Source organism: Mytilus californianus, unplaced genomic scaffold (assembly GCF_021869535.1).
Source record: "Mytilus californianus isolate M0D057914Y unplaced genomic scaffold, xbMytCali1.0.p SCAF_9, whole genome shotgun sequence".
NCBI lineage: Eukaryota > Metazoa > Mollusca > Bivalvia > Mytilida > Mytilidae > Mytilus > Mytilus californianus.
Window position 1 is genome coordinate 25,135,780 of NW_026262745.1, and position 12,134 is coordinate 25,147,913.

The window sequence follows — 12,134 nt, forward strand, 5'->3', positions numbered from 1 at the left end:
TAGTGTCCATGGCTATTGCTTGTAAGTCTATTTATTTTCTAGGAGGAGTTTTGTGGTTTGGGTGATCTGTTGCACTTGTCTATCTAGAAAGTCCTGATTTCTCATTTCAATGTATCATGAAATGGCAAACAATCACATCACATTATCTCCAGGCTAATAAAATTATTTTTAAAATATCAAAAACTCTTCCAGTTCAGCTCAAACAGTTCTTCTTTAAGTGATGTTAATAAAAAAAATTTGCTTTAAAAGCTTCAGGATTGACTGAAAACATTATAATAGATGAAGTGCAAGTAATAAGTTTGTTGTAAATGAAGTTATGTCCTTCCTTCAAGGAAGTTATGCAAAAGTCAAAGTTTAGTTTGTTAAATCGCTTGAAAGTATCAGAAAATCAATTAGTCAATACATTTCTCAGAAGTGATTTATTGTATTCTTCAACATTGTTAAGAGTATGGTACAATGAGCTATATTTAAATTTTTAACTATAATTAAGTAATACTGAAAATGTTTTAACATAGTATCCTGTTTCTACAGAATATTTTGTATCATATATACTTAATATGAACCTTTTGAGTCTGAAATAAACATTGTCGTATGGTATTTGATCTTATGTTACAATATGCATCATGTATTACATACACAACAAAAAGCATGCAGTGAACTAAACAAAAAGATCATCCCCTATCAAAGGGACACAACTGTTAACATTAACCTCTACAACAGAGGTAGAAAACTAAAAACACTGTGAGAACACAAAATCACCTGGTCTTGTCTAATAGCCTGTAAATATAAGGAATTATATCTTCTTAAGGTAACAAAATTTGATTTAAAACATTTTTACACTCATTTCTTAAATTAGAGTAAAGTTGAATGTATGTATAGATATTCATGTAAAATTACTTTTTGGCCACATAAATCTTTATCTTCCTCAAAATTAAGGGATAATAAACCAATAAAACAGAGGCATTGATTTGAAAATTATCCCAAAATCATGCTTCTTCAAACTGTTTTTGGTGTTCCACAAAAATATTTTTCAAAGGTACTTTACTGCTTTTTCTTTCAGTACAGTAAACTTGCTTTGTACTTTCATATATTCAATCATTTCGGTGTAATAAATGGGATAGATTTCTGCTTTTGTATTTCAGTAAATTGTTCCCATATACTGGAAATTTGATAATCTTGGATAAAAAGAAACTCTCAAACTAGACAAAAATTCACAAAATCAGACCCTATTTTTATTGAACTTCACATGTTAGTGCTGGATAAATGAAAAAAAAGAAAATTAACTTTAGGAAGCAAGGATATAACAAGGAAATATCAGCAAAAAAAGTGTTAAATATTTCAGTTTCTAGGTAAATAAATATACTACTAAACACTTTATTATAACAAAAATGCATTGACTTTTTAGACATATTTAAAAACAATAATCTAAAAAGGGTAAATTAAGGGTAAGTTAATTTTCATACAAAACAATTAAAATAATAAACAATTGTTGCCATACTGTAGATTCAACATGTTTTAACACATTACTTTGTAATCAGACAGAAAAATTTCACCAGTTTGTTTCTAATTTCAGCATTTAAATAAAATGCTCTTTTTTTTTTTTATATTTGTTGGAAAAAGTTCAATAAATATCAATAAATATTTATTGTCTACAGTAAAGAACTATATAAAAAATTCTACAAATTAAAGTTCTATAATGTATGAAATTATGAAATTCCAATGTTTTCAAAATTAGAATTAAATGAAACCTCACCTCAACATATGAGCCAGGAAACCAGCCAAACTGGTCATCATAGCAACCATACCACCATCCATTGTCTAATGTCTGACATACTATAATGGTGTCACCAATGTCAAAGGACAAATCTGTCTCATTTTCTGCAGCATAGGGACAGACAGCTGTATGCTCTGTAAAATAGAGAATATCAGTGCATTTCAAATTGTTTAACACATAGTTAAAAAAAATTGCCCTGTCATTTATATCTACATAGCAAAATAGTCCAAAAAATTTAGCCTAACTTTCAGAAACAGAAAGTTATATTTATTTCATTTAAAGTTGTTTGGTTTGACTTTATATATACCAATATTTGAATAATTATTTTTATGCTGTATATTTTTTTTCTTCAATTCTTTAACAGATATTGTTTTAATTTCTCCATTCACTAATACCCATACCATAAAATGGTCAAAAACTTCAGCCTAACTTTTCAAAATGTGTTTGTTGTAAAAAAAATATTTAATTTTCATATTGTTTATTTGACTTAATACCTACCAACTGTTCATAGTAACTCTTACAGAGGGTTGTTTTTTCAAACTTTTTCTGCAAATGATCTACTAAAACTAAATACCTTAAACCTTTTGCAAGGCAACATAAAATATAAAATATTAGAATCTACTAATTCTCCCTCTTAGAAAACCAGCTTACCCACTCCAATGTATTCAGCTGTACTCAGATCATTGTTACACACTGGTAGCTGATCATATACACTCTGTTTGTCTTTATACCCCAATGGCTCTTCATTCTGTACAATGATAAACAAATTACAATCTGAAGCAGTAGGAGAAATTAAAAAAAATCACAACAAATTTTGGTACTTGGAACCAGTCCTAGATTGAGTGAGGGATGGTGCAAACAAAGCTTCACTTCGTACCACAGATGGGTTGCTCGCTGAAGAAAATGTAAATATTTGTGCAACAAAATAAATAATGAAACAAATGATATAAGATTTATCTGCTTAACAAGAAAGAAAAAAAATGATATAAGATTTATCTGCTTGACAAGGAAACTAATGATATAAAGTTTATCTGCTTGAGGAGGAACAAATGATTTCAGGTTTATCTGCTAGATAATGGATCAATAATGATTTGCATACAGAATTTGCTGCTCAAAATCTGAGTCAACAATTTCCATGTTTTCTATATGGGCCATGCTCTGACATCCCAAGGCCCAAGCAAGTCCCCTATAAGGCAGTCAGACATCAGAGCAATCTGGGACTAACTTTAAACATATCAGATCTTGCTGTTTTCCTTGTGGATGAAGTTCATCTTTTAGATGTTAGGGTTAACTGTCAACAGTTCAGATGCATGTGGTTTGTCAGTACTTTTTAGTTATACTCTTTCTATATGGATATTCATATATTTAAAAATTTAGTATAAATATTTCAAACTATCAATCAAAGTTAAAAACATATTGTTGGAAGTGAAATATAGTTTTGTTGACAAAAGTTATCAAGTTATTTATGCTAATATTGGTAATAAATGGGCCAATGATTTGAGAAAAGGGTACTGAAATAAAAGTTTATACATGAATAAAGAAACATGAACATATCTTCCGAAGCACCTGAGATCACCCCTGGTTTTTCTGGTGGGGTTCATGTTGCTTTGACTTTTGATCATTTTTTTCTTTTTTTGCCATGGAGTTGTCAGTTTGTCATCGACTTATGAGTTTGAATATCCCTTTGGTATCTTGTGCCTCTCTTATACAAGATGACAATGAATTTGCACTAGTATTGACATGGCCTTCGGTACAGCTGATATGGTCTTTGTTCAGTGAATTCTTTACTACTTGTACTTTATTCAGTACCTGTGAGATTTCTTGTACATATATAGCAGGGAACATTCCAATTTCTTCAGATGTTTTCTTCCTTCCTTTCATCCAACCATTCATATCTCTCTCAATACCAATAACAACATCTCCCACATCTAATTGTAGTTCATTGGAGAAGTTTGGTTCGTGGCTATATAAAGCATAAAACCGTCTTCCTCCTGGAAAATTTATAGTTTTTATATATTCTTATACGTTATAAGTCAGATGCTTTTTTTTGCAAAATATCTAAAAATTTCCTACTTTAATGTTGTGAAACAGAAACAAACAGGTTAAAAATTTATTTACAGTTGTAAACCTAATTAAATTAAAGAACCTCACATACCCCACGTCCTCACATTGTCATTGGAGAAATAAAATATGTGTAAGAAAAAAAAATTGAATCATAATTTCCTGTCAATATGCACATCTAAATAGTATGTCCTTATTATCTACAAAGTTTCATGAAATTATGTTGTGTGGTTTCAGAGGAGTTGCGATGAAAAACTGTTGCAGAAGACATTGAAGCAAATAAGTTCAAAGGGGCGTAACTCCTAGAAAAAATATTGAATCATAATTTCCTGTCGATATGCACATCTACATAGTATGACCTCATTATCTACAAAGTTTCATGAAATTCTATTGTGTGGTTTCAGAGGAGTTGTGATGACAAACTGTTGCAGTAGTACATTGAAGCAAATAAGTTCAAAGGGGTGTAACTCCTAGAAAAAAAATTGAACCGTAATTTCCTGTCGATATGCACATCTACATAGTATGTCCTTATTATCTAAAAAGGTTTCATGAAATTCTGTTGTGTGGTATCAGAGGAGTTGCGATGACAAACTGTTGCAGTAATACATTAAAGTAAATAAGTTCAAAGGGGCGTAACTCCTAGAAAAAAATTGAACCGTAATTTCCAGTCGATATGCACATCTACATAGTATGTCCTTATTATCTAAAAAGGTTTCATGAAATTCTTTTGTGTGGTATCAGAGGAGTTGCGATGACAAACTGTTGCATAGTACATTGAAGCAATTAAGTTCAAAGGGGCGTAACTCCTAGAAAAAAAATATAACCGTAATTTCCTGTCGATATGCACATCTACATAGTATGTCCTTATTATCTAAAAAGGTTTCATGAAATTCTGTTGTGTGGTATCAGAGGAGTTGCAATGACAAACTGTTGCAGTAGTACATTAAAGTAAATAAGTTCAAAGGGGCGTAACTCCTAGAAAAAAAATTGAATCGCAATTTCCTGTCAATATGCACAACAACATAGTATGTCCTTATTATCTAAAAAGGTTTCGTGAAATTCTGTTGTGTGGTTTGAGAGGAGTTGCGATGACAAGAAACAGGACTGACGGACTGACGGACAGACGGACGGGTCAAAAACATTATACCCTCCGCAACTCGTTGCGTGGGGTATAAAAAAGAAGGGATATGGTGTATATTGTATAAATTCACGACACAAATTGCTATAAATGACCTTCGTGATCTTAGTCACAGTTAGGTGTGACCTATTGTTCCATCTTGAAGGCCTTGAAACAGGCCTTACACCAGTTTTAGATATCTTCTTAATCAGGTAATTCACATTTTCAGTGATGACCTTGACAAATCCTGTTTGGAACATAACATTGTGAGGTAGATTCACTTATTTATTCAACATATGAGGTAGGTTTATTGTTTAACTAACCAATATATTTTGTGATGACTTTACCATACTAAAGAGGATTATGACTTAGTTTTGGAGGTATACTGATTGACTTACAAACATTTTGTGTAATGACCTTGTATTTGCTAGGAGGAATAATACTTGGTGAGGTAAATTTTTGGTTGAATAACCCCAAAAGACACTTAGCAATCATAAGAACTATTCTGAGTTGATGAAGTATGATATCTGTTTGACTTACCAACATTTTCTGTGATAACTTTTCTATGATAAAGAAAAATATGACTTGGAGAAGTAAGTTTACTGGCTGACTTACCAACTTTTTTTGTAATGACTCAACCTTTGCTAGGAGGAAAATGACTTCATCAGATAGGTGATTGACTAACAAACTTTTTCTGTGATGACCTTGCCATAACTATGAGGAATATGACTTTGTGAGGAAGGTTTACTAGTTGACTTACCTATATTTTCTATGATGATCTTGCCATAACTATGAGGAATATGACTTGGTGAGGAGAGTTTACTAGATGACTTACTTACATTTTCTGTGATGACCTTGCCATAACTATGAGGAATATGACTTGGAGAGGTAAGTTTACTTGTTGACTGACTTACATTTTCTGTGATGACCTTGCCATAACTATGAGGAATATGACTTGGAGAGGTAAGTTTACTTGTTGACTTACTTACATTATCTGTGATGACCTTGCCATAACTATGAGGAATATGAATTGGTGATGTAAGTTTACTAGTTGACTTACCTACATTTTCTGTGATGACCTTGCCATAACTAGCAGAAATATGACTTGGTGAGGTAAGTTCACTAGCTACTTACCTACATTTTCTGTGATGACCTTGCTATAACTATGAGGAATATGAATTGGTGAGGTAGGTTCACTAGCTACTTACCTACATTTTCTGTGATGGTCTTGCCCTAACTATGAGGAATATGACTTGGTGAGGTAAGTTTAATAGTTGACTTACCTACATTTTCTGTGATGACCTAACCATAACTATGAGGCATATGACTTGGTGAGGTAAGTTTACTAGTTGACTTGGTGATGTAAGTTTTCTAGTTGACTTACCTACATTTTCTGTGATGACCTTGCCATAACTATGAGGAATATGACTTGGTGAGGTAGGTTTACTAGCTGGCGGACTTTGATATGGTGAGGATGTAGGTGTAGGTACCTTTGGTATAGATACTTCCTTCCCTAGAGACTAAAATATAAAAAAAAATATAAGCCTTTCTGTGATATTTTAAAAGACACATTAAAATCACTGCAGAAAACATATACAATCTTAAATAATACAAATAGATGATGAATCTAAGAATATGATAGTTCAAAGGTTATAGTACAGCAAATTAGTGATGTCATAGATTTATATAAAAATTTCATCATGTTGAACTTAAAAAAGAACTCCACTTTGAATGATGGTGATGCCAAAAATGAAGCTGGTTCCCCAATAATTGTTTGAAATCATTAAAACAGAAATTTTGATCTAGCTAAACATGTAAATATTTATGAAAATTAAAAATTTCCCCTTTATAAAAAAAAAAAAAAAGCGATTTAGACAATGTCACTTATATCCCCTTGATTTATAAGGAAATCTGAAATCTCAGAAAATATAACATTTTACAGTTAGCAAATAAAACAGTTACATAAATTTTTAAGTTTCATAATTTGGGATAAATATGAACGAGACAGCTATCAAAAGACACAATAGATAAAGCTCAACGTGTTCAAAATGTATACACAAATCTGTGACATCGTTCATTTTACAACTGATTGACCTTAACTAGAGGAGCTGAAAAACTATATTAGGATATCTGTTAAAGTGTAAACCAGATATTTTCTGGACATAAATATCATAAGTACAGCCCTTTGCAATTCTTGTACATTTTTCGTTCATATCAAATAGATATAGTTTATAATGCCTATTAATTGTTGACTTGTTGTTAAAAAGGACCAACCTATATTTGTAAAAGTTACTGATTTCTATGATGGTGTATGACCATAAGGCCAAATAAAAGTAGGGTCCGGAGGTTTTTTTTTTTTATATTCACTTAAAACATCTTAGTGTATGATTCTTCACGATACTTGTTTCACTTTTTTTCCCAGATAGTAATTATTCTTCATAAAAATTTTAATGACACTCCTATCTCTGGTGTTTGTCATGATGAAATTGTTTAATGTCTATAAAAAATCAAATACATTCTTTGTCGGTTAATAGGCGTTTTACCCTGATTTCCTGCCAAAAGGCAAAGGGTTGTCAACAAAAGTAAATACACAAATTTTAACATTTTATCAATTATATAATATATATAGAAAGTAATGCAATTAAATTAGACTGAATATTAAACTTGGAGAAACTAGGCCATGATGGTCTGAATATACAGGAGCACACAGGTAATCATTTTTGACACACAACTAGGAAGGAAATGGAAAGTTAATACTGCAATAAATGTCAAACAACAAACATTAATTAAAGGATCATTTTAACCATGGTTTTATGATATACTTTTTTACATTTTTACATCTTTCTCCTCAGGTAACACAACTAATTGAAAGTAGATGGGCGCTATTTTATCAGAAAGGGAAAAACAGTGCTATGGTCAGGGTTTAAAAAGGGTCATCTGGGAATCACATATATTCTTTTTGGCCTAATACTTTCTTGACACAAAAAAAAAAAACTGTAAAAATTGACATTTAAGGGGCAACATCTCAAAAACAGGTTGTCAGATTTTCTTGAGTATAAAACATAGTAGATGAATTGGTCAAAATTGTATGGGGTTGTTGGGTTTTTCTCCAATTTTCAGGGTAGATCTATCTTGTTGTGCTGATCATTTTTGCAATTTACATTTTTAAACTTGCTCCTATAATATTCAAGATTTCTGCCAAAAACTGCAATAATTGATCAAAATAGATATTTCAAGGGATAACTCCAAAACAGGTTGTGGGATTTTTCTCCAATTTTTCAGGGTAGATATATGTTGATCCTTTTTGCAATTTATATTTTAACCTGGGTCTCATAGTTTTAAAGATAACAGTCAAAAACTGTGAAAATTGGTTTATTTCAGGGGATATTTCTCCAAATAGGGTCTTCAAATTTTCTGAATTTTTTAAGCAAAGAGAACTTGCCATGTTGATCATCTTTGCATTTTACATTTTTAAGCCAGCTCCTATAGTTTTCGAAACAATAGCCAAGAACTTCCAGAAAACTTCGTAATCAACATTTGTGGCATTAACTCCAAAATGGGGAAATTTTCAGGTTAGATGGAGCATGTTGTTGTGATTAAATTTAAATTGCTAGTTTTTCTCTTATTGCTATAGTTTCCAAGAAATTAGCCAAACACTACAGTTTGAACCATAAGTTCTAATTTTAGCCATGGTGGAAATTTTGGTTGATCAACCCAGACAAAATTACAAACTTCATAGTAGACATCCTATAGATGAAGCACTTTGGTTCAATCAATAGAAAGTTTTCACATGTGCCACATGTGGAGCAGGATCTGCTTACCCTTCTGGAGCACCTGAGATCACCCCCAGTTTTTGGTGGGGTTCGTGTTGCTCAGTCTTTGGTTTTGATGTTGTTTTGAGTACTGTTGTTTGTCTTTTTCTTTTTTAGCCATGGCATTGCCAGTTTATTTTCAACTGATGAGTTTGAATGTCCCTGTGGTATCCTTCGACTCTATTTCAGAGAAGAAGGACTTTTAAGAAATGTTTATGGATGTCACATACTGTGGATTCATTTATTTTTCGTGGCTACCAATTTTCGTAGATTGAGGAAACTTTGTATTTTCCTGGGTATATGATTTCCTGGTTTTACCAAGGTCTGCGTACAAGCCTATAGAAAATTTGTACTTTGTTGAACATATAAATTCGGAGTTCACTTGGACCAGCGAAATCCACGAAAAATTGGTATCCCACAAATAATACTGAATCCACAGATACACAAAGTCGTGAAAATAGCTCACACGACCCTTCCGGCCACATGGGCAAAAAAAAAATGTTAGATTTATGTTTATAAAAGCTCCAGCTACATTACCTTTTTATCAAATGAGAAGACTGGTGCACTGTTTCTGTTAATGGTAGATTTGGCTAGTTTTGGTGTTAGATCCTGGTTCTTTAGAAAGGAACTGACTGGAGAGTGTCCATTAGGTAAATGATGGTTAGATGTGTACACTGTAAATATAAACATGAATTTCTTCACAATTATAATCATTATTCAGGCAATAAACTTTGATTGAGTAAATTTGAGTTAACCTGATTCATTTATATTCAAGTAATGAAGTACAATGTTTTTTCCCACTATTCAGACAAATAAAAACAAATCAAGTTTTTGGCTTTAAATTGCTCAAATGTCTACACCTCCGACCACTTTTTTGGTTGCCGAAAACATGTCACAATCTACCCACACTAAAAGTAAGTCTAACCACCATTGTTTACTTTACAAAGAAAGTGTTGTACATTTCATTAAATAATGATGAAAATTGATGTAAAATTTACAAATAAATAATTCTTGTAAGATTGGCAAATCTACAAGTATATATATATGTGATTGGTGTGTAAGAATTTTTCCCTTGGTTATACTTTGATAGACTATGTTGCCCAAACTAATTTGTAATCTATGTAAACACAATGCTGATTTCACTGTGTTATATTCATGCTACACATGAGTTAAATCCTGGGATTTCAAGAAAGTTGAAATAAAAAGAAAAGAATAACTATTGCTTAGATTGAGAATTATATGAATAACACATTTTTTTCAAGAGGTTATTGATGTGTAAATGGGCTGCTGACTCACAAACTTTGGACTTTTAATCAGTTTAGCAGTTAATCGGCACAGTTTATGTGAGCCAAAATTTGTTCCTGTGATAAAAGTTCCACTGGAACAAATATCACATGAAATATATTCCGGGAGAACTTTTTTCACAGACAATTTCTATTTAATTTGTTCCATCTCTATAAAATAAGTTCCACACTTTACCTGGTGAAATAAGTTCCGGGTTTATGAAATTTGTTCCTTACATTGTGAAATAAGTTCCTATTCTATGAAATTTGTTCCTTATCTGGTGAAATAAGTTCCTGGTTTGTGAGATTTGTTCCTTACCTGGTGAAATAAGTTCCTAATCTGTGAAATATGTTCCACTGGTTATACAACTTATCTTTAATAATGAGCATTGTCATTAGTGAGTTTAAAGTTATCATTCAAGTACATTATAAAACAAGCACTACATTGATAATATATAATAATAAAAAGTGTAAACATCCAATATGGATCCTTTGGAGTATAGGAAAATATTTAATTACATTCTTGAAAAAAAATATCCAAATGAAACAAATGGTGAAAAAAAGAAGAATTCGAAAAATCACACAGAAATATTTCATGATTAAAGATGAACATTTGTATTATAATGAGAATGACAAAACTACTGGTCAGTTAACCAAAAGACTTGTAGTTACAAAAGACAAAGTCCAAAGTATTTTAAAAATGTGCCATGACCATAGTGGGCACCAAGGTCTTAATAAAACTGTCAATAAGATAACAGAAAGATATTACTGGAAAGGTATTGTTAGTGATACAAAGCAATATGTTCAACAATGTGAAAATTGCCAAAAACAAAACAAGAAGGCTAAAACTGCAAAAATTAAATAGTCACGGTGTTTAAATTTTTTATCACCGTTGTTAATCTTAATTTTAATCTTAATTGTGCATTTGTTTTTTAATCATATTATCTACTTTCAACAGATATGCTGTCTTAATTTGATATTTCAAAAAATTTTAACTTTTATAACGGGAATTTATCTGACTTTAAAATAAACAATTTATATCGGAACGAAATTCATGGAGCTGTGATATTTGTTCCGGAACTTATTTCACATTTGGTTAAAAAATTAGTTCCGGAACAATTTTTACAGGGCTGGAACTTATTTTCTGTGATATAAGTTCTGGTGGAACATATTTTCTATGAAATAAGTTCCGGCGGAACAAATGTCACGCCGGAACAAATTTTTTGTTACATTTACACATCAATAACCTACAGAAAAAAAGAAAACTTAGATAATAGGTATACAATGCCATAAGATATTGAAAAAGATTTGTTTAAATGCAGTGGAACTATCAAATCATTCAGATCAGAAAATAAAACAGGAGGCCCACAATGCATTAGATACTGCAGATTTTTTAGAAGGAGGATATAAAATTGATCATACTAGCCCTAGTACTGCAGGACATCGATATAGTGAGTCCCCATATAACTTTACTCTACTGCCGGTCGTCGATATATTGATAACTTCCGGTAGTTTCATTCAGTGCTGGTCGTCAATATATCGAATTTCTATATAAGGTAAAGGTTTCGAGATCTAGCCAATCAAATCACACAGATATTTTTATTCTACGTTGATATTACGTCAGAAGAAGGATTTCCCTGTAGAAATATGTTTTCATTGGTTGCTTCCCGCATTCCATTCTAAAATTATTTTGATGACAAAATTGACCCCGTAGTTTGTTAACATTCGAGTATGAAACAATGGAAGTATTTGTAGAAGTAGAGGATGGGGACCTAGGAAATAGACCATGAAAATCGTGATTTTGAAAGATAGATATTTCTAAAAGATTTTTCGGACAAAGGATTTATAGGTTTTGATGAGGATTATCTAGAAAAGGACGAAAAAATAGCCCCGTTTTAGGATACAGAGAAACCTGGATACACGTGGTCTCGCTTTTGATTCTGAAAAGAAGTTAAACTTTTATTTGGAGAAAATACAAAGATAAACGATTTCTTACGTTTATAGTTATTAATTAAGATTTCATAAATAAATTAGTTGAAGAACCAAACAGATGCACACTAGACTTTTTTGAGTCGGAGCAAGGACAA

General features: G+C 31.6%; 1 protein-coding gene across 3 annotated transcripts in view; it reads right to left on the reverse strand.

The window, feature by feature from the left end:
- LOC127715255 (uncharacterized protein DDB_G0284459-like) overlaps positions 1-12,134 on the reverse strand; it is a 57,034-nt gene that overhangs the window by 20,520 nt on the left and 24,380 nt on the right. For all 3 annotated transcript variants that reach the window (XM_052221278.1, XM_052221277.1, XM_052221279.1), the window contains 5 exons: positions 9,302-9,438; positions 6,337-6,472; positions 3,584-3,765; positions 2,426-2,522; positions 1,754-1,908 (listed from right to left, as the gene is read on the reverse strand). In XM_052221278.1, coding sequence (XP_052077238.1) covers positions 1,754-1,908; positions 2,426-2,522; positions 3,584-3,765; positions 6,337-6,472; positions 9,302-9,438 — 707 coding nt within the window. The remainder of the gene's footprint in view (positions 1-1,753; positions 1,909-2,425; positions 2,523-3,583; positions 3,766-6,336; positions 6,473-9,301; positions 9,439-12,134) is intronic.